At 47.9% G+C, this 23,224-nt stretch overlaps 1 protein-coding gene across 1 annotated transcript; it reads right to left on the bottom strand.

The window, feature by feature from the left end:
* Window positions 1-16: 16 nt before the first annotated feature.
* Window positions 17-18,899, bottom strand: MMP25 (matrix metallopeptidase 25). Its single transcript, XM_035136344.2, has 10 exons — window positions 18,801-18,899; window positions 9,720-9,852; window positions 8,691-8,835; window positions 7,873-8,168; window positions 7,259-7,432; window positions 6,259-6,361; window positions 4,706-4,788; window positions 3,636-3,788; window positions 2,502-2,762; window positions 17-1,231 (listed from the first exon to the last, which is right to left on the bottom strand). Exons 1-10 carry the CDS (start codon window positions 18,888-18,890, stop codon window positions 984-986), a joined length of 1,686 nt encoding a protein of 561 aa, XP_034992235.2. The 5' UTR covers window positions 18,891-18,899; the 3' UTR covers window positions 17-983.
* Window positions 18,900-23,224: the final 4,325 nt, after the last annotated feature.

The raw sequence follows: 23,224 nt of genomic DNA, 5'->3' as shown, positions 1-23,224 counted from the left end.
TAAGAAGTCAGGCTTTTTAAAGATTTTATTATAAAAATGGAGGCCAAGGCACACCTGTTCACATGACCCCTTGTCACCAATTCCAAATTTTCAATCACCCAATAACTTAATCACCCTTGTTATATTTTCTTGGCATCGGCTCTGAGAAGGGAGAGGGAGGTTTTTCGAATGCGCACTCTGCTGCTGCTGCTGATTTGTGTTTTGCTCCACAAGTTCGCACGTGGGTATCGTCACAGCGTGGGCAAGCGCCACCCAGAAAGGTGGCCTTCTCTGGTGATGTATTTGCAGGGAAAAAGCCACATCTCTCTCCCACCCCAATTGTAATAAAGTTCTGATGGCCTGTACCCCAATCCCCCCCAGGAGTCTTCTCACTCATCTATCTCCATGCGCATGAAAACACTTTAAGTGCCAGGTCTTCACTTAAGCCCTGATTTAAGATGATGATTAAGCCCTCCATATGTCTCTCCCACTGGGAGAAAGGCAGGGAAGGGGCATCGCCAGATCGATAGGGATAACTGGGGCTAGATGGAGGATTTAAACTGGTCAGGGCTTGATGTCCTAATCCAGGCTTGCGCTGTGTGAAGTAATATTTTTTTTAAAAGGAGAGTGCCTCTGAACAGGTACAGAGTGCATTTCCTTCACCCCTGAGAAATCAGACCATCGCCACATACCTGGGATTAGGAGGGAAGAGTTTTCAGGTCAGTGGGTGTGGCCTGCAAGCACCTATTTTTTAATTTTTTAATATAAAAAACCCAACAATTAAGCATGGAATTGAGGGATGTGGGGAGGATTAGAGAGGGGCCAAGCAGGTTGGAAGGAGTGAGAGCACCATCGAAGGCGGGTGAGTGGGAAAGGAAGGAAAAGCTTTGGCTCTGAGACTGTTCCTGGAGAGGGACGCCACATTCCCTTCCCAGCAGGTCCCTTCCTTTGGGTATTATAAAGTGCATTCGTCTTTTAATACTTTTATAGCTGCCCAAGGTAGGTCAGCAGCCCACAGCCCAAAGGAAGGCCAGGATCCCGAAGGCCAGGATGGGGGCGGCCTTTGGGGCAGCTGCCCCACAGATGCACATCCCCGTCCCTGGCCTCTGCCTCGGGGAGGGAGGGGGGGAGGTGGCAGGGCCCTCACAGTGCAGCCAGTGATGGGAAATGAAATGCGGGTAGCCGGCGTCGGACTCCACGCTGCCGCCACTGAACTTCCAGAACTGGGTGTCCTTGAAGAAGTAAGTGTTGCCTGCAGGTGAAGAGAGAGGCAAAGGCAAAGTTGAGAACGGAGGGAACAGGTTGAGATGCAAGCAGTGAGTTATGCCTACGGCCAGCAGGGGGAGCCAGAGAGGCTCCATCTGCACTTACATACATGCAAACACACACACACACACACACACACACACACACACACACACCGCCCAGAAGTCTGGGAACTGTAGTTTGTAAAGGGTGCTGAGAGTTGTTAGGAGACCCCTATTCACCTCATACAGTTCCCAAAGTGGTTTAGCAACCAGTCCCTCTTCCCAGGAAAATACAGCTCTGTGAGTTCAATAGGAGTCTCCTTATGATTTTTTAAAATATATATATATATAATTTAATTAAACAACTTTAAACATATCAGACTTCCCATATGTAGGTGCTGGCTGCTCTGGTTTTTGCATTCCCCCTCTGCACACACAAAGCAATATACTCCCATTTCTGTAATATTTCTGGCTACAGGCCTATTGGACACACGGGTCACACAACAGCCTATGTAAGGGGGACTCCCTACAGGGAGCCAGCCCCCATCATCCTGACGTCCACCTCATCAAGTACAGAGAGCACCAGTGGTTCTGAAACAGCCAGAGGGGGAGGAAGAGACTCGGAGGGGGAGAGAAATCAGAGTGAGGAACAATGGGGAAGCTCGGAGGCGGAGGGATGCAGGCAGACGCTTGGGGATACTGCAGAGCCAGGGAACCGACTGCTGAGGGAGGAAACTGAAAGGGCATCGCTCCTTCCGGCGCCAGAAATGAGGAGAGCACCGCAACGCAGGTCAAGGGGGCGGCGTTTTGGGGTGCCCAGACTACTTTGCTGGCGTAGGAACAGACGTACGCCATTGCCGGATTCTGATTTGGGATGAGAGGTCATGTTTTAAGCTGTCTCTACACTGTAAATAGATAGCACAATAAACTTCTTTGAAGACAAACTGGACTCAGGCGGAGTTACTCTAAGTAGCCACAACGCCCCCCCTGACAGCCTCTTTTAGAATTGGTTATATTAGAATGGCAGGCTTTCTTTAATTACCCTGGAAAGTTAAGAGTTCCCCATTACCACAACCATTTCCTTCTGTTAGCGACAGTCAGGGCAGTTAAAAAACTGCGGTCTAATTTTCTTCTGTGAATTTTTATTTGCAAACCTGTCCAACAAAAAAAAGCATGTGTCTTCCCCACCCCTGCAATTATTGTCAGGGAAACCACAGCCAGGAACAGACACATTTGATACTTTCCGAAAGGGAGTCGGTTTCAATGGAAACATACCCTCGTTCCAGCTGGTGATATCATCCAGGTCATTAGGTACTCCTTTCCAAAGGCTGACAGGCTTGGGGTATCCCTGTTCCACCCGACCCACCCGGTCATCATAGCGCCAGTACTGGTCCTTTTCAAAGAGGTACGTCTTGCCATTGTGAGGCCACACAAAAACAGCACCCACGACAGTGCGGGGAGGGAGGCCGAGATCGGACACAGGACGGGGGTAGCCTGGGTTCACCTGAGTATTAGTGAAAACCCAGAAGCGGGAACCTGCGGAGAAGGAGGAATGAATGAGGAAGAAAAAGGATTCATTACCAGAAGAGATTCCAGCAGCCTTATGTGAAGGATTTCCACAGAGCACAGACTGCTGTATTTGTATCCTACACTCCCACCTTCCTCTCTAGTCCAGACCCCCCAAAGTATTGCTTACGTCGCAGTCAGACACAGTGAATTAATTGGGCTCTATCCCCCTATCACTCAGCAGTCCCACTCCCTTGCTTTTTGGACTGAGAAATCCTGTTGCAGGCCTGTGTTAAGAGGCAGTATATAACCCCTTCAACTCAACCCCTTTGTAGAACCTGGGTCTAATAGTCAAGGCTAAATAGACATTCACATTATTTACAAATTGAATTCTGCTCGGAAGCATCTGAGGTTGGGTGTGTGTGTTTTAAATACACAGTTGTTTTCAATTTATAGTTTTCAACAGTGTAAAAGCAAGGAACACTATCAGCGTAAGTATGTCAGATATTACGGCCCAGCACAAATTTTTATATGTATGCAATGTTTAAATAAAATTAGAAATGGTTTGAAAAGGAAAGCTTCTTCACAAGATTTCATCTCCCAGGATGGTGAACATGTGCACTAAGCATTTGCACCCTACAGCAGTTGTATTAGTAGTATATGCCACTACTCAGAATTCCAAGCTCAACCTCCTTGCTGCTGCAGGTTAATACCTAAGATTTCACAGTTCTTGGATACCTGCAGCTGGATCCAGGAAGCCTCCCAATTTCCAGGATCCCAGAGAAGAATCCTGATGGGAAGTTCGTTCTCCCAGTCCTCACCCTTCTTTAAATATTCGACTCCACTCTACACTTCCAAAGAGACCAGAAGCCCCGTTGTCCATTGTCAGTGTGTCACACTCACCAATGAAGAACACAATTTGGCTGTCATTGGCCCGTTCATAGACAGCACCAATGGCCTTGAAATCCTGGGGAAGTCCGTTCCAAAACCGCAGTGTCTGCGCCGGCTCTAGAGAAACCAGGTTCTGGCTTGGTTGCAGCCTCCAGAAATGTTTTTCTGCAAAAGGGGTTATATAGGGTGCTATTAGCCAGATCAGAAACCAAATAACAGCCGCCTCTCCTAAACCCACCGTTTGAAAACTCCAGAAGGCAAACAACATGCCACAGAATAATAAAAATAAAATAATAAATAATAATTTATTATTTATAAAATAATAATAATAATAATTTATTATTTATACCCCAGCCACTCTGGGCGGCTTCCAAAAGAAAAATGAAATAAAATAATCTTTTAAACATTAAAAGCCTCCCAAAACAGGGCTGCCTTCAGATGTCTTCTAAAAATCTGGTAGCTGTTTTTCTCTTTGACATCTGATGGTAGGCAGGCGCCACCACCGAGAAAGCCCTCTTTACAAATGCCAATCAGAGCATTGTTCTTTTGCAAGGAGGTGGCACGGGGGAAAGTGTGTGCAAAGAGCACAATTATATGAACACTGGAGCATCAGAAGCTCCCTTCTGCGGCTGAGTCAGACCAGGGGGTCCATCTAGCTGCCTACACTGGCTGGCAGCAGCTGTCCAGGATTTCCAGTGGGGTTCTCTACCTGGAGACTGAACCAAGGACCAATGCCAAGCAGATCATAGAGATACGACTCTTCTCCAAGTAACCTGTGCAACCATTCGCTGTGTTTAAAAAGTCAATATTATTGGTAGCTGCTGGAAAAGGATCGCCCCTCCCATCAAACTAGCAGGAAATGGTTGCACCACAATTCTTATGCACATGGAGTCCTCTGGATATGAGAAGGATATGTTGCCCTGCAGGTCCCAGTGGGCCAAATTACATGTGATTCTGGAAATCAAAGATTTGTTCTCCCGACAAAAAGTTTGGGTGGGTGCCCCCTGCCCGCTCCCAAGCCAGTTAATCTGGAGTGTGTATGTGGGGTGTGTGTGTGTGTGTGTGTGTGTTGCTTTACTTACTCTTGAAGAAGAAAACTTCCCCACGGATGTTGGCGATAGCATCAAACTGGGCCTCACAGCGATCAGGTGATGGTGGACGTGGCCTGAAAGGGAGGGTGGGGGCTCAGGATTGCTGCTAACTGGGGATTTGCGATATCAAGATCTGGCTGGTTCTTACCCTATATTCTTCTACCCATTCATCACTTTTGAACGAAGAGTCTCAAAGCAACTTTAAACTACCCAACTGGTTACTTAACTCTGCAGCTCACACCCAAAACAGTTCACTGTACAGACAACTCTTCTTGTTCCCCTCGCAAGCCTCTCCTTGATTTTTTGCCTGTGTGTCTGCTCAAGTCTGAGTCCCAAGTCTGGCTCCCTGCTTCATGCAGCTCCTCCTCTTGTTCCTGGGACCAGTTTGAGGTTCCCCCATTGAGCAGATTAACCCCAGTTTAGCAGATCGCAGTGTGTGAAACACCTGCCTGCAACAGACCTTCCCGTTTCACAGCTCAGCTATCAGGATGTGCTCTCGGCATTTCAGTTTCTTTCAGCTCTCCCACCTTCCCAGTTTACTGTTATATCCCCTGAACCCCCTCCATGCATGATGCCCACTTACCACTTTAGCAAAAGTGGACTGTACAAATAGGCTAGCTGGCCTTGAAGGTACTAATAGATTATTTGTTTCTCACCCGCCCCTGGAACTAACATGACTACTCTGGAATTTCAAGCGGACCTGTTGTGACATCACGGAAGTTCAGCCAATGACTATAGAGGGCCACCAATAAGCAACACTGCAGTCTTTAGGTTCCCTTTTCCTCTTAAGAACCTTGTCAGCTAGGTCATTGATATGCTCCCAAATACACAAAAAGGGAACTGAAAGCAAGAGAAAAATAAAACAGCTTCCTCGAGGCAAGTGGGCTCATTACTGAGCTGGAATTTAAGCCTAGGAGAGACCCAGATTAAGGTGCACCAGTGTAGCTGTTGGCCTATGTTGGATCTCATCAGGAAGTACTGGTAGGATATTGGGCTCTGGGGGCCTGAAAGAATCCAGCAAAGTTTCCCCCATCTCCTGCTTTCAGTCATCAGATCCTATATTCACTCTCTGACCTGACTGGCCGGTGCTGTTCATCTCCTGTCGGTTGCCCAGCCAGTATGCTACGACAGGCATCCCCAAACTGCGGCCCTCCAGATGTTTTGGCCTACAACTCCCATGATCCCTAGCTAACAGGACCAGTGGTCGGAGAAGATGGGAATTGTAGTCCAAAACATCTGGAGGGCCGAAGTTTGGGGATGCCTGTGCTACGACAACCCAAAGAAAACTTTGCTGTTGACTAGGCTTTTTGGTTTTTCTGGGTTTCTGTGCCATACCTAGTCCGTACTCCCTCACAGTTAATTTAGCTTCAAAGCCTACAGCAGGGGTAGCCTAGGTAGTACCTTCCAGATGTTTTGGACTATGACTCCCATCAGCCCCACTCTTCACAGCCCATGGGGTCCAGGATGCTGTGGGCTATAGGTCAGCAACATCTGGAAGCACCCGCTTCTTGTGGGGTTTCCATATGATAAGGAAGGATACTCACCCTTGTGTGGGTCTGTCGGGTGGCAGGTCGGGGATTGGGAGGTCTGTGGGGACTGGAAATTTTGGGATATCTGAATCTGGGTATGAACCTGACGGACGCTTACCTGCAGGCAATTAAAAAACAACAACAACGGGGGTGGGGTGGGAAACGAGTCAGAAAAAAACATGAAACAGGCATCCAAGCACAAGGTGTTCTCTGACATGGCAGAAAACGGAAGAGAGAATACATATGCATTCAGAAGGATGATGGAATAGAGAAATTGAGATACTCTCTCTTTCTAGAGGCAAAGTATAGATGGCCTTGCCTCACCTTACACAACTCTATGACAGGATGTCAAAAATAGACGCTTACAAGAAAATGAAGCAAGCAGTGACATTATGAAAGAAAAAGCAGAAACTGAGACAGAAGAAAGAGAGTGACCCCAAAGGGGTGGCATGTGGAGAAATCTATGCCCAAGACACACCTGCTGTGCTATCTGAGGTCACCTTTGTGCCTGAACTCAATGGATGATGTAGGCCTCCCCGTCTCAGCTTTGGAAGGTGCCCAGATTCTTGTGGCGGCTGGAGAAGTTCGCTAGGCCGGCCTTGTATTTCAGCAGTCGCCTGGTCAATATAGGCAGCTAGGAATTCTATGCAGGCGAGTGAGCTGGCTTGACAGAGGAGGGGCGAAGTGCTCTTTCCCTCCTCTGCTAAGCTCGCTCACTTACAATACTGATCTAGGCCTTTAACCAGCCAGCGTGGAATTTACACCTCCTGCTCTCTTAGTAGGTTATTTGGGGGCAGGGTGTCGGCAAATCAAGCTGATAACTTTTGGCAAGGCTGCACTGGGTGTATTTGACTGCAGCCTAATTGCCAACTGTGTGTCTATGTGTGTTGGGGGGTGTTATTAAAGGATACTAAGAAAGGAAGGAAGGATGTGGCTGGAATAAGGAGAAGAAACGCTAGCCATCGAGATGGGAAGACAGCAGATGAAAACAGGAGGAGATTGGCTAGTCTCTCACCATAGATCTGTTCAATCCCCATGGCATCATCCTGTGGCAGCTGGTAGAGCTCAGGCCGCCCAACAGGCCCCTTGTAATATGGCATCATGATAGATTCCTTGATGGAAGAATGAGACAGTCCCAAGGCATGGCCAAATTCGTGAACTGCTACGGCAAAGAGATCTGTGCCTCGATCTGATATCAGGAGAAAAGGGAAAGGTTACACATTCTCCGTGTCAGCCTCTCCAATCAGGCGTTTTATTGTGGTGTATTCCTCAGCATGTTCTCGACACAACAACAGCACACCAGCGAAGGGTTTGTTCTGCTTTTGTTTGTGCTGTGATGTATCCCCAATGCGTCCCCATTCTTGCTATCCAGAGGAGCTGCAGCGCAACAAAAGCGGGGGCAAAAGAATACACCAAAGCATTTGCGGTGTGAAAAGTTACAGGATTTCAGCAGGAAGTTACTGGAATGAAAGGAAGCGGGCGCACAACAGTCCTATAACTTTTGCAGGTGCAAATGGTATCGAAAGGCGGGATCATGTCTGACCTCCTAGATCGCAACGTGAGCGCAAATCATCATGAAAACACACAATTAAAAGGATGTCTGGAGGGAGACCCTGATTCTGAAGGTACCTGGATACTTGTTGTCCGGGTCATGTATCCATGTCTCTTCATCATCGAAATGAGTGTCGCCAGAAATGGGGTGTTCCCCGGGGAAAAAGGCGTGGGCCAGGGTGCCTCCAGGCCCATCGAAAGGGTAGCTGTCTTCGTGATAGGAGCGGCTGAAGTCCACCACAATGTCAGCTTGCCCAGAAGTCTCCTCTCGGAAGGTCAAAGCTGAGGAACGGCTCCAGGCCCGGAAGGCAAGGGAAATGAGTTCCCGGACTTTATAGGGGGACAACTGGGAGGCGCGGGGGAAGGAACGGATGCTGCCGTGGGAAAAGGAAAAACGAGGGAATAAGGGAGAGGAAGGCAACAGATTGACAGGGTTGCGAGCAAAAAGATGGAACCCTGGGTTCTATCCAATGTTGGACCTACTCAGAAGAGATCCATTGGAAATGATAGGTATGACTAACTTAGGCCCATTAATTTCAGAGGGCTTACTCTTAGTTGGATGCAACCCATAAAGTGAGGGTGAAGAATCTTTGGCCTTCCAGCTGTTGCTGAACTACAACTCCCATCAGCCCTAGCAAGCATGGCCAAGGGGTAAAGAGGATGGGAATTGGAGTTCGGCATCTTCTAGCGGGCCAAAGATTCGTGACACTTGCCCAAAAAAGGTAGGAAAACGACAGGATGTCTAGAATAAATTAAAAATAGTGGGGAATGGAAACAAATCGTTTATAGTGACACAAACCAACACCATTAAAATATTTTAGTGCAAAACCACAGGAAGAAAAGAGTAACAGGAAGTGAGATGTGGTTTTACCCACTCAACCCCACCCTCTGCTTACTGCCATGTCAAGCTGGTCTTTGTCCAGACACTGTCGCTGAGAGCATAGCGTCTCCTCCTGCGCCGGCGACGCATCAACTCCGAGGTGCCAATAATGTCAGGAAGGGAACAGCGAGGGTGGGTCATCATGTCCAAGGTCTTCTGGTCTGCAAAGGAGAGGAACGTAGGCCACATCCACACCATGCTCTTAAAGCAAGCATGAGACAATCAGAAAACGTCTCGGACCTGCGCTTTCATAGCACACAACAAGCAGAAGTGTGGATGAGCCCTAAGACTCAGCTAAGATTTTATGGTTGTGGGATCCATTTCCCCCAAACCGTTCTTGTCCAACCACTTGGAGCTCTCCATGGTGCTGCCCACCTCTCTTGCTCACTTTGGGGGTTTTGATTCCTGCTTGGCTGACGTTGCCTATCTGGGCCTGGACTTTACCTTCCAGAACCTGGCGTGACTTTGCCTCCTGCATCTGCAACTAGTGGCCTGTCGTCCCTGGATTCTGGGCCTAGCACATGCCCCCACTGAAGCTAGAACCCTGTCCTCCAGCTGAGACGAGTTGTGCTCCAGAATTCAACTCCCAATTCTCGTTGGAGCACCAGGCGTACTCCTGAGGAGCTCTGCCAAGGTCCCAAATACATCTTTTCTGCTGGTGACTACATTGACTACGCTGCTCTGGGCCCAACATCTCATAGATCAGGGGTGAGGAACCTTTTCAGTCTGACAGGCCTGATCTTTAGACACATGCTCCTGTCAAACTTTAAGAGGTGCATATGGGCCCTGACCACATGGATCATAATGGAAAACATGACAGACAGCTGCAAACTGGCTACGTGTCGTATGAGACAGGCCCTCATTGCGGAGGCAAGAGCAATCTACACCCGCTTAGAGACGTTTTTACTTACACTTTCCCTGGTGTGAAAGGCTGAGATCTGACACCCAAGAGACCTGCCGGAAAGAGAGATGGCAACACATCCCAACCAACACTGAGGGTGGGGAGAAGAAGGTGTAACCAGATTCAAGTTCACCCAGTACATACCCATCGTCCCGGTCACAGGCAGCCCTGCAAATCTCTGCATTGTTCTGATGGCGCTTTTCAGTTCCTCTGGGCTTTGAAGGCGAGCTGCTCTTGGGTCTGGTTGAGGGAGGTAGCCGTAGCGGGTTAACCACTCCTGCAAGGATAGAATTAATGGGGTTTGTTAGTCAGTAGGTGGGCTTCCTGGCAACTCTTGGAACTGTGAACTATGAGAGGAATTGAGGAACTCTCAACATCCTTGACCAACTGCACTTCCCATGATCCTTTGGGGGAAACCATGACTGTACAAAGTGCTATGATACCTGTTTTGATGTATAGTGGAGATGGGGCAATACTTGGAAAACTCAATTTTAAAAAACTCTTGCTTCCTTTTTGCAGCTGGTTGGTAGATCTGGGGGTTTGAGTGAAAAAAGCAAAGTTAATGAAACAAGCCTGAAGTCTTGTTTATGTGAGTAAGAGCTGTTCAACAGTGGAATTTGCTGCCAAGGGGTGTGGTGGAGTCTCCTTCTTTGGAGGTCTTTAAGCGGAGGCTTGACAGCCATCTGTCAGGAATGCTTTGATGGTGTTTCCTGCCTGGCAGGGGGTTGGACTGGATGGCCTTGTGGTCTCTTCCAACTCTATGATTCTATGATCCTATGATTCTTGTATGACCCTGCTCAGGGCTTTGCCTAAAAACAAAAGTGCACACAGGAGACCTGGGCAAGCTGCCTGCTCTTTAGATTGCGCCAAGATCTGCAGAAGGTTCCTAAGCGCCTTCTGCTCAGCATGCTTAGAAACCTCCCTGTGCCCCATAAGACAGAAATCCTTAGAAATCCTTTGCAGACCTTGGTGTTCAATGTGACCAAGATCTAAAGAGGTGTCTGCACACCTGTGACACTGCTGGGGGATGGAACTTGAGTGTGTATCCCTGACCCCATCTGTGATTTTCAACAGTCTGTATTCAAGTGAATGCAGGATCAGAGCTTAAAAAAACCCCCCATCACATTCTATTCTGATTTAAAGAACATGGAAAGCATGAATGAGGACTCCCCCCCCCCAATTATTTCAGTCCATGTTTGGTCTTCTAATTATTTTTTGTGACTGAGGAGGACAGATATTCTTGAGGGGATTCCCAACTTCCCCTTCCTTTTCCCTGAAGTGAGTGGCGCCTTTCTTGCTACTTGAGGGGAATTGAGAACGAGGAAAAAGAACTCTTTATGCCTGCAGAGGCTTGGACTCTCTGAAGGGAAACAAACAAACAAACACACACACACATACCCCGTAGCAACCCTGTATCTTTCTTAACTAAATAAAGAGGAAATGGCTTTTCCTTTTTAAAAGATAAAACCTTCTCAGGAAATTAGCACGCAAATAGTAGCCGGTGAGACTACTGCATGGTGAAAGAAATTGGGGGTCAGATATATAGCCCCCTACCCCCAAGCCATCTGACTCCTCCAACCATCACCAAATTGGAACACACCTTCCGCACGCTTTAAAACCACAATTTGCCCAGTGTTCTAAATCACATGGGGGGGGCAGCCTTCTTGTTGCCTTGCAAGGTGCTCGGCCCAGAAGTTGTCCCCACAACTTCTGCATTGCAGGGGGTTGGACTAGATGACCCTTGGGGGTCCCTTCTGAATCTACGATTCTATGGCAACAGTGGGATAGGGCTAAAGCACAGCCCTGTAGCTCCTCTCACTGCACCCGATTCCTTCACCTATTCTGAATAAAGGCACCATGCTTTCCTTCCTCTCTGGGCATATCTGAACTACAAAGATATGTATTAGTCTGGGACCAGCTTCATGGCCAAGGCTTCGCCCAAAGTACAGTGGTGCCTCGCAAGACGAAATTAATTCGTTCTGCGAGTTGTTTTGTATTGCAGAAATTTCGTCTTGCGCTTTTCCAATTTAAACAAATCAAAGCAAAAAAAAAAAAGCAAAAAAATTCATCTTGCGAAGCACGGCCATAGAAAAATTCGTCTTGAGAGTCAACAAAAAGATTGCAAAACACTTTCGTCTTGCAAGTTTTTTGTTGCGCGAGGCATTCGCCTTGTGAGGTACCACTGTATCTTGGAAATGGCAGTGTGTGATTAATGAGCTGCAGAATTACAGGTCCCTGGAAGAAGGCAATTTCAGCAAACGCTGGCATGCACCTTAAATCAGCCAGCCAGGTAGGCACTCCAAAATGCCCTTCCTTTTGACAGGAAGTCAGTGAAGAATGAAGAAAGAAAGAAAGAAAGAAAGGGACGAACACAAGAGCAGGAGAAAGAGTGGAAGAAAGGGGCTATTCAATGAAACCAACTGCCAGGAGATCCCAAACAGAGAAAAGGACGGTTTCCCCAGGACATTATTATATTTACTATTTTTGAAACTTGCTGTCACAAGATCGGGGTGATGACCTCTTTCAAAGAGGACTAAACAAACTCATAGGTTTATAAATGGCTACTAGTCATAATGGCTAGCTACATGGGGCCAGCCTGGTGCCCAGAGGCACACACGAGGCTCAGAGATAGTGTGACTCTGAGTATGAATTGCTGGGGCTTAATAGGGCAAGACGTCTGCAGTCTTGCTTGTGGGGATACAGGATGCTGGGCTAGATGCTTTGCCCCCTTTGCACCTCCTCAGAGCAGACACACTGAAATCAATGGACTGAGGATGGTCGTGCCCTTTGATTTAAATGGCCCTTCTCTGAGAAGAACTATAACACTGGGAACAACCCACAGTCTGCTCCAGCAAGGGTGTTCTTCAATTCTCAAAGAAAATTGTGAAAATGGCAGGCGTGAAACAGGGAGCCGGACACTTGACAAGCTACCAAACTCTTGCAGCTTCCTAAAGGTAAAGGTAAAGGACCTCTGGACGGTTAAGCGACGATCATCTCGCTTTCAGGCCGAGGGAGCTGGCATTTGTTCACATACAGCTTTCCGGGTCATGTGGTCAGCATGATTAAACCGCTTGTGGTGCAATGGAACACTGTGACGAAAACCAGAGCGCACGGAAACGCCGTTTACCTCCCCGCCGCAGTGGTACCTATTTATCTACTTGCGCTGGTGTGCTTTCGAACTGCTAGTTTGGCAGGAGCTGGGACAGAGCAACGGGAGCTCACCCTCTCGCAGGGATTCGAACCGCTGACCTTCCGATTGGCAAGCTCAAGAGGCTCAGTGTTTTAGACCACAACACCACCCGCGTCCCATGCAGCTTCCTTGGCTGTGTACAAACTGTACCTTTAAAGTACATTTGAGGTACGTTCTTTGTCCTCAAAGAATTCTGGGCACCTGTGGTTAACCCCTCGCAGCCTTGCAGTTCCCAGAAACCCTCAACAAACTACAGTGCCCAGAATGCTTTGGGGGAAAGAATGTGCCTTAAAGGCATACGCTTGTGTATGTGGCGTTTGTTCTGGAGGTTTCCCTGAGGAAATTGAGGACTCAAGGGGCTCTCAAGCCTCTATATGAATGCATGTGTATAAACTTCGTGAATCTGCCAAGAGTGTCCCTTGAGGAAGTTTTCCACTGCGGCTCTCAGAGTTCAAAACAAACTTTTACTCGCATAATTTGTCTCGTGGGCCTCTGAGAATGGATTCAACTGAAGGTGTTGGGAGTTTCTATTATGTTTTGCATGTTTATAAGGACTCTAATGCTTTGTATCCAAACTGGCTTTTGATGAAGTTTTCCTACAATGGGCTTCATGATCTGTCAAGCTTGTCTAAGTCTGTGCACACACACACACACACACACACTGCTAGATACAGTATACATCACTAGGGAAGGCTGGAGCCACACAGTAGTTTGTGCCAAACTCCAACACGATGGGAGAACGGCAGGCATCTGAGCGAGCAAACAGCATGGGTGGCAGATGGTCCAGGCAAGCTGCTTAATGGAGGAGAGATGCACTTCGCAGAGCACTTTGCCAAACTTCTCTGTCGAGTGTCCCCCCATCTCTGTTAAATGCTGTTACCGTGAGGTTTAATGAAGGAGGGAGGTGCTTCAGAAAACTTGTTCTCTGAAAGTGGGTCTGCTCATCCTTTAAAAAGGCTTGAGGCCAGCAATATCAATAGTCCCCTTTCCAGGCATGGTTCTGAGCAGTTTCTCCCAGAAAACCTGCTCTTTAGCGCTAAATTGGAACAAACAGCAATCCGCGGGAAACCCAATTTGTTTCCATTCACCGCTAAATGGCAGGTTTCCCAGGGAGAAAGAGGCACGGCAAACAGGGGTGTGGATAAGCCCTTGGTATAAATTCAATAACTGACACAGTTTTTGGGGGGCAAGTCTTCAGAGAAAGCCTAAATTAACAGTGGTGGCTTGCTGAACCTGTGCCCCTTGTTCACACAAGGAGCAAGTGATGTGGAAACTGTTCTGAATTGCACACCACTTCAGCCTGCTGTGGGAAGGGGAGAGGATTCGTGGATACACACAACAGAATGAAGCTTTCGTTTGTTTTCAGTTTGAAAGATTGGGTTGTTGTTTTTACTGTATTGTGCATGTAAGGTTTATACAAGCTTTTGCTGCCTTTCAATATTAGCTGACTACCCCATGGTAAGGTAACCAATAAATATCAATATGAATAAACAAATCACAAGCAAGCAAACTCTGTCCTGTCCACAATGACATGCCCGTCAACATGTCACTGTGGAAAACCGGGATGCGTGCTCCTTGTGCAAGTCACGTGATCTGTGCAAGACTGCGGCCCCCAAAATGGGATGTCCCAATTTAATCGGGGCAGTTAAGGGGTATGCAATGACTGGCAGTGGCTCTCTAGGGCAGGGGTCAGCAACCTTTTTCAGCCGTGGGCCGGTCCACTGTCCCTCAGACCATGTGGTGGGCCAGGCTATATTTTGCGGGGGGAAATGAACGAATTCCTATACCCCACAAATAACCCAGAGGTGCATTTTAAATATTCTACTCATGTAAAAACACACTGATTCCCAGACCGTCCGTGGGCTGGATTTAGAAGGCGATTGGGTCAGATCCGGCCCCCGGGCCTTAGTTTGCCTACCCATGCTCTAGGGCAGGCACCCCCAAACTTCGGCCCTCCAGATGTTTTGGACTACAATTTCCATCATCCTTGACCACTAGTCCTGTTAGCTAGGGATCATGGGAGTTGTAGGCCAAAACATCTGGAGGGCCGCAGTTTGAGGGATGCCTGCTCTAGGGTATTAGACATGGGTCTCTCCTGGAGATATCAGGGGTTGAACCTTGGATATTTTGCAAGGCGGATGCTCTGTCACTGAGCTCCAGCCCTTGGAGGAAGAGTGACGGGAAAGCCTTCTCTGCTCAACACTTTGCTGTCGGTCTGAGCTGACAGCACAGGGCTAAATGGATGGACAGCCTGCCTGGCTTGGTGTACGGCTGTTTCCTACGTAGTCCCAGAAGGGGATGCTGCAAAGACTGAGTGCTGATCTAATGGGGGAGCCCCCAGCAACATCCTCTGGGCTGGAGGGTTGGCCTGAGTGAGCTTCACAGATTCCCGATTCACCACAGCCCCCTGCCCTGCTCAAAGGGCCTTTTGTTTCGTTCCCTGAAGGCTGCTGTGGATTCCAAGAGCCGCCCCCTAGTTTCTCTGGACCCCTGTGACCTCCCCACAACCAGCCCTTTTGCACCAGTTTCCAGGATGGACTTTTCTCCTTCTGTGTATCCATCTATCTACACAGAGGCGCGAACACACACCCTGCTGTTTCCAGCTGGTGGGATATGGGTGAGTTGCCATTTTCTCTTAGAAAGGTCAAGCGGCTGGCGGAAATCATCTTCCCAGAGGAAGCACAAAATAGGTAGCCATGGGAACCAGTGGAAGGAATCCAAACCAAGAGCTGCTAGATCCCAAGATCTACTAGTTGGAAGGGATCCCCCCTCTCCAAAGAAGTGGGGCAAGCATTTTTTTTAAATAAAAAAACATGGTGCAAAGAGGAGGGAGGGTCTGACTGAAACCTGCCTGAAAGTGTATTATGAATCATTTATAATAAAAGCACTTTTGAAAATGTGCCGAACACTCTGCAATATTAATTGCGTTCATCGTCACTAATGGAGCCCACAAGCAGGGAAAGGAGGAAATTGTTCCCCAGCAACTGGTACTGTTGAGTGGTACACTGCCTCTGAACATGGATGCTCCATTGAGCCACAGCTGTTAGACCTGCCCTTTGCGAATTTTTCTGCTCCCCTTTTGAAGTCACCTAAACCAGCAACCATCATCCCATTTTGCAGCAGATAATTCCACATGCCAATTATGCGTTGTGTAAAAAAAGCAAAATAATCGTGGAAGAGGAAGAGAACAGAGCCCACCAAGTCTGGTTTGGTGTGTAAAGCTCTACAGGTACAACTCATCTAGAATATGATCCCACACAGCCAGAGATTGTTGGAAGTGCAAACAGCAGAGATCATTTCATTTGTGACTTAAGTGTTAATCCTGTTAATGTTAAAGTCAACTAGCCAAGAGGGGGGTGGTATGGTGTTGCTTAGCAACAATGCAGAGTGGCATGATCCTCCCTGTATGTATTGTACAAGATCTGAACCAAGAAAGACAAAATCTCTCTGTTCTTTTTATTACACACTATTTCTCTTCATTCTGCTCAGCAAACTGTTATCAGAACTTTTCTCTCTGAACTCTGTTTGCATTACTTAAGTGGCTTTGCTAAGAGGGATTAGGCACATTGCAAAATGTAGTTGTCTACAAAAAGGATAGCAGGAGGTCACTCAAGAAAGTGAGCCGAGCTGCATGTTGCAGGTATTGGCAGTAAAAAAAAGAGAAAGAAAACAAGAAACCCAGAGTCTCTAGCAAGTTTGATTTGGGGAAGATGGGGGAGGGGAATTCTATTTTCAGTTATGGCAATCATGCTCAGAACATGAGGGGCACGAGCATCCAACGGGTACATTTTTATGTGGCCCTCAATTTTAGTTTCAGTTTTGATTGTCTCGTGTGCTGCTTGAATGCCATAAAAAGTAATTTGAGAAAAGCACTCCTCCACAATCTGTTTAATGTGGTTTGTTCATCTGATTCATAGATGCAGGAAACCTAAAAGTTGTTGTTTGGGGGGGCGTCTAGAGAAAAATGCCCCAAGTATGCCAAAAGGAAATTTAAGGATATGATGCACACATGCCTGCCACTATTATTTTATTACTTATTGAATTTATAAACCACCCTATACCCTGGAGGTCTCAGGGAGGTTCACAGAAAAGATCCAACATTAAAACCACAATATAGATCTATAATCAAAATAAAAATAACAACCCAATAACACCCCTCCCCTGGAAAAAAAAGATGCCACTAGCATCTTAATGGTTCAAAATCCTATAGATACAAGCTTGTCTGTGCACTTGGCTCACACTGGTACTACTCTTGGAAAAGAGGCTGATGCAGGAGAAAGATATTAAGACAGCACTAGACTTCTGAACTGATCCTGGCAGCTAGAGCCACGGCTGAGATGTTTCCACTTCGTTAAAAGCAACAGAGACTTTCAAGTTTATGTCCCACTTTTCCTGGCAAGGACCTTGTATCTTTAACAATTTACTCCGTTGAAGGGTTCTGCCTGGCACCGATCTATTCAAAATGCAGGAGTCCTGCCGCCCCCAAATTTTGGTGGCAACTGTGCTCAAGCAAGCAAACGCTTTCAATGAGCTAAACCCTGGCAATACTGGGGAAAACTGGGCCCTGGTTTTCCATTCCAGGAAGTGCAGGTGCACATAGTGGTGCGTTCAGGGTAGGACTTTAGGGCACAGAGGCAATGAGCAGAAACTACCGGTAAGTAAAATGAGCAGGAAAGGTAAAGGTAAAGGGACACCTGACCGTTAGGTCCAGTCGTGACCGACTCTGGGGTTGCGGCACTCATCTCACTTTACTGGCTGAGGGAGCCGGTGTACAGCTTCCGGGTCATGTGACCAGCATGACAAAGCCGCTTCTGGCAAACCAGAGCAGCGCACGGAAACGCTGTTTACCTTCCCGCCAGAGTGGTACCTATTTATCTACTTGCACTTTGACGTGCTTTCGAACTGCTAGGTTGGCAGGAGCTGGGACAGAGCAGCGGGAGCTCACCCCATGGCAGGGATTCGAACCACCGACCTCCCGATTGGCAAGCTCAAGAGGCTCAGTGGTTTAGACGACAGCGCCACCCGCAGGAAGACACCTCCCAAATTGCAAATCTGGCTTGTATTTTGGAGTAGCTACTGGGAAAGAGCCATAGTTTAGTGGCAGAGCATCTGCTTCGCTGGGGATTGAACTTCTGCTTGCATCTGCAGGTAGAGCTGCCTGAAACCCTGGAGAGCTTCTGCCAGTCAGAGTAGACAGTACTGAGCTAGATGGACCAATGAGAAGACTCAGGACAAGGCACCTTCCTGCATTCCTAAGTGACCCTCAAAAAAGGAAGTTCGAAGAGTGAATGGCAACCCCACTCCTGCCTCAATAGCAGAAGAACAATTATTTGGCAGCACTAGGAGTCCTACCGGTATGTCTGGAAGCAACACCCTAAGGCACATTACCAGCTAAAGGGAGACCCCCCCCCTGCCCCAAAGAATAAGTGCATCATCGAACAACTGTACTTTATGGCTATAGATAAGGGGTGGGGGGGACAGGATACAGAGATCAGATTGCACATTACCAAGAGGCGAAAAATTATCCCTAGATAACTGAGGCAGGGGGACACAGGAGGGAGAAAACAGGGACTAACTAAAGGGATCGATTATTTCCTAACTGCAGGCAGTTTGTAACACGAAACCTCAAGGAAATGGATCGATTTTATTTATCCCTCTTTCAGGGGCAAGAGATGAAGAGAAAGGAGCACCTCCTTCACCCCACTCCCAGAGACTTTGGGACAGAGTTCAGTTCCCACTTATTGCGAACCCCTGGGCATATTAATTTTTTCACAAGCATCGACAAGTCCTTCCACAGCCCCCTCTCATTCCAGGCACCAGCTTCTTCCGAAGGGGGTCCTGGCCAGCATAACTCCTCCCCAGCTTTAACCCCTGAACCCTAATGATCTCCTAGAGAATCTGCTGTCCCAGCTCCCCTCTCCCCATAAACACCAGATCCCCCCCCAAAAAAACCTCAGGAGTCCTGACTCCTAGCACCCTTACCCTAAACCCCCAGAGCCCGCTCTTTCCTGAGAACCCAGGCTTCTTGGACTCACCAACCCTCTGGTCATCTCCTGGGTGCTGGATGGAGCTGCCCTGATCTGGGGGAAACTCGAGAGGCAGAGAGATGCCAAGAGGAGCAGCATCTTTGCTTTCCTGTTGAGGCAGTGATGCCTCCAGCTGCAGCTCTGGCCCTATACATACAGCAGCTCCTATTTCCCCGCCTCCTTCCTCTTCTCGGTTCTCTTTCTCCACTCCTGCTGAGAAAATCCATCCCATTCACAGTGCATCCCAGTTTTCCCCCAGGGGAAGCCGATTCAGAGGGGGAGGGGGATATGGAGGGAGGGGGGGACAGGAACTCTTGGGTTTCCTAGAAGGGGCAGCAGGATGGGAAGTGGGGCTCTGTGGTTTTTGCAAGGTGAGTGTAAGCTACTCGGAAGAGTTACAGTAGCCACAGGAAAATAAAAAAATTCCTTCAGTAGCACCTTAAAGACCAACTAAGTTTATATTTTGGTATGAGCTTTCGTGTGCATGCACACTGTGCATGCACACGAAAGCTCATACCAAAATATAAACTTAGTTGGTCTTTAAGGTGCTACTGAAGGAATTTTTTTATTTTGCTTCGACTCAGACCAACACGGCTACCTACCTGTAACTAGTAGTCACAGGGTTGGAGTCTGCAGTCCTAAATACTCTGGGTCAAGGGTATAGTTGTCACCCCACTTACCTGGGAACAAGCCCCGCTGAATTCAATAGGAGTAGCACTGTGGGTTAAACCACAGAGCCTAGGGTTTGCTGATCAGAAGGTCAGCGGTTCGAATCCCTGTGACGGGGTGAGCTCCCGTTGCTCGGTCCCAGCTCCTGCCAACCTAGCAGTTTGAAAACACGTCAAAATGCAAGTAGATAAATAGGAACCACTACAGCGGGAAGGTAAACGGCGTTTCCATGTGCTGCTCTGGTTAGCCAGAAGCGGCTTTGTCATGCTGGCCACATGACCTGGAAGCTATACGCTGGCTCCCTCGGCCAATAATGTGAGATGAGCGCACAACCCCAGAGTCGGTCACAACTGGACCTAATGGTCAGGGGTCCCTTTCATAGCTGCCAAGTTATCCCTTTTTTAAAGGGATTTTCCCTTATGCTGAATAGGCTTCCTCGCGAGAAAAGGGAAAACTTGGTAGCTATGCCCTTTACCTTTACCTTTTAAGGCGTAAGGTTGGTTGTCTTCTGTGGGTCTTCCTTCTCAGTCAACATGAGACTTAAGGCTTTTCCAGACTGGTTGTTGTTGTTTAAAGAGAGGTTTCTGCAACATGTCATTGACACGGTAACAGTGCATTAGTGCTGGGTTTATACTGGACTGTCTACACATCATTCTGCTTTATTACTTGTTCTGACAACTGCATATTCCCTCATTGCAGGGGGGGGGGTTGGTCCCTTCCAACTCTATGATTCTATGATCTAGGACTTTTGATGCTTTCCCATATTGTTGTCCAGAGGGACAATATTGTGCAAAACACTCATGTGAACATCTGTGGTATGATTTCAGCAGAAAGCTATGGGGCATGCCCCAGTTTTGAAAATGATGCTGTACCTCCAGTTCGAAACTTTTGCTGGCGCAAAACAATATTGAAAGCGGGGGCATGATTTGCTACATTTATACCCAAGCCCTTCCTCCTGATGGAAAACAGACACGACAAAACATTTAAAAACATACAGCTGACCTGACACCATCATGAGCACAAATAATCATAAATGCAGAATAATAATAATAATAATAATAAGTCTGGAGGGAACCTTATACTAAATGCTGGTTTGGTTAAGCAAAAGTCAGGACACCTGGGTTCTTTGTGCCTGTAGAGGAGGGGAGGAAACAGTCTAGACCAGGTCACTGCCTTTCACCAAACTGAGTCAGATAACCAATTCACAAATCCCCCACCCTTAGTTATCACGCCGCCCCCGCCCGCCCCCCCCGTTTCGCTTTGCTTCGTTTTGCAGAGGAAACTAACACAGCACATTCTCACCTCCCTTTGCTCAATTTCTTCCTAAACTCGCTGTTTAATTTCCTGCTTCACACCTGGCTACCTCCTGATGGGACTCTAGGACATCCTAATGGAGAGAAGCTTAGAGGTGGGGGAGGAAGGCCGGGTCTGCAAGAATATGGAAGCTGCAGGGATGAATGGGTCCGAGTACAAACACCGGATTTGAAAGGCAGGTGAGTCATTACACACACACGGCAAAAGTTGCAGGAGTTTGATCCAGCATCAGCAACTGCCCTCCAGTGACAAATATATTTTAGCACAAAGCAAAAAGGTCTTTACAAAATACTCACGTGGAAGGTTGCAGGAGGAACATTTAGAAGAACTGATTACACACCCCTGAAACAGCCGCGTTGCACTATTTGGGGAGAGGGCTCCGTATACACAGACGCCCCGCGGATTCACACGTGCATGCAAATCGTTTTATCTCAGAGGCCGAAAACACCAGAACGGCCCGCAGTGAGAAGTACTGCGGTCTTGGAAGTGATAGAAATGCCCGGTCTGTCACCTCCTTTGGCTCTTCCCTACATTTCACGTTGCCTCCCACGTGTAATTGAACGTGTGCACGTGGCCACTTTCCCTTTAGTGGGTCTTGGTAAGGGCCTAAGAAGGCAACCTTTGCCTGAAACGTCTGTTCTGTCCTTATAGGACTTGCCCCCGCCCCCGTTTCAAATATTGGGGCTTAGCTTTTGAAGCTGGGAAAGAGATGATGAGAAGCATGTGCAAAATGCATTTAGGGCACCCCCGCGTAGAATTATGGGGCAGGACTCTGACGACACTCAGGACTCTCAAGCTGCTTTGTTTTGACTTTGGATAGGCTGCAGCCTGACAGGTCAAGTGCAAGGAGGAGTACGCTTACCTTACGAGGCAAAGAGGAGCCAAGCAATGGCGTCTTAGTCAAACATTAACAATGGCATTAAGAAAAAGGAAAAAGAAATCTAATCTTGACAAAGCAAAGCAAGTGAGTAAGCTAACTGCTTCCTCTTGCTCTTGTGTTTTCCAGAAGACAGAGGGACTTGCATTAAGCAGATGGCCTTGGTTGGTTGTTGTTTAGGGTCCTTAGCTCTATTCAGGCATGATTCTCTCCTCATGATAATGCTGCTCTGGCGAGAGAGCATATGCTGGTCTTTCCCCTGTTTGGGACTCTCCTACAGAGACAGGCATGTTCAAACTCTTTCCAAGGTTTGAAGGTGTGGTGGTGGCCCAGCTATTTTTGGCTTACAAACAAAGGGACTCGTGGCAAAGATGAGCCAATGACCAGCCTCTCTACTCTCTAATTTGCACAAGGGCAGCTGGGGAAATTCCCCACAATGCCCCGAAACAACATTATGTCAGGGGCATTGTGGGAAATCAATGTGGCAGCTCCCAGGCTCTGCCACCTCCGTAAGCGCCAGTGGTCTGCTGAGCTTAATGGCTGAGCTGAGTCCCTGCAGGACAAACTCCACGGGTGTTGCTTATTCTAGAAAGAGAAAGTTTCACTTGTTGAGCTTTTGCCTCACGAACCTGCGAAAGGCAGAAGGAATTTTGACGGAACAGAAAAGGTCATCGTAATGCAGGAGCCTTTCTTTACAGTTCATCTTGCCAGAGGCGGTTTTAGGGGAGTGAAACTGGTTTGAACGTGCTGTAGGGGGAGCCACAAAAAGCCAGTACAGTAGTAGAACGGAGCGTGGGGGGGGGGGCGCCAGATTTTTGCGTTGCACGGGTCACCGCTGAAATTTGAGAGCCCAACATCTGCCACTGATCTCGCTTTGCCTGCTGCCAACCCAGGTGCCCTACTGCCACCTAATTTAGAAACAACTGCATTTTGCTTCTGGGTTCTGAGGTCTTTTGCATAATTTCCTTCCAGTTAAAGCATTTCATTTCTGAAACCGGATGTGGGGCCGGAAAACAGCGCCTGCTTTCCCCATCACCTGAAAAGCTATCGTGGTAGATGTTGCTGCAGCGTCCTGTGGAATCGGAGGCGATTGCAAAATGAATCAATCCAAAGTGATAATGCCCGTGTCTAATTTGCCATAGTGCAGTGTTCATAACTGTCACAGGATTTGAATCCTACCAGCCCCTCCCCCCAAGCAAGCTGCCCAATGTTGAGTCCATCTAGCTCAGTATTTACACTGAATCAAATCTCCAGGGTTTCAGAGAAGGGACATTCCCACCCCTACTTGGAAATGCTGAAGATTGAACCTGGGGCCTTCGGTGTGCAAGGCAGGTGAAGTACCATTGAGCTACAACTGGCACAGTATAAAATCCAAAAAGCAACAAGTTGTGCAGCCAGCCGTGGTGAGGCTATTGACTGCTTCCCTGTAGTTGCGGATTCTAACCATTGCTGTACAAACGACTGCATATTTCTTGCACTGTAAAATAGAGAAGCTCAGATACTTACGTATAAAGTAAATATCTTCTTGTTGTATACAGAGGAGAAGCAGGAACAGGAAGGAGCTTATAGAGAA

The sequence above is a fragment of the Zootoca vivipara genome, chromosome 13, assembly GCF_963506605.1.
Source record: "Zootoca vivipara chromosome 13, rZooViv1.1, whole genome shotgun sequence".
Lineage (NCBI taxonomy): Eukaryota > Metazoa > Chordata > Lepidosauria > Squamata > Lacertidae > Zootoca > Zootoca vivipara.
This window is presented reverse-complemented; position numbering and strand designations above follow the sequence as displayed.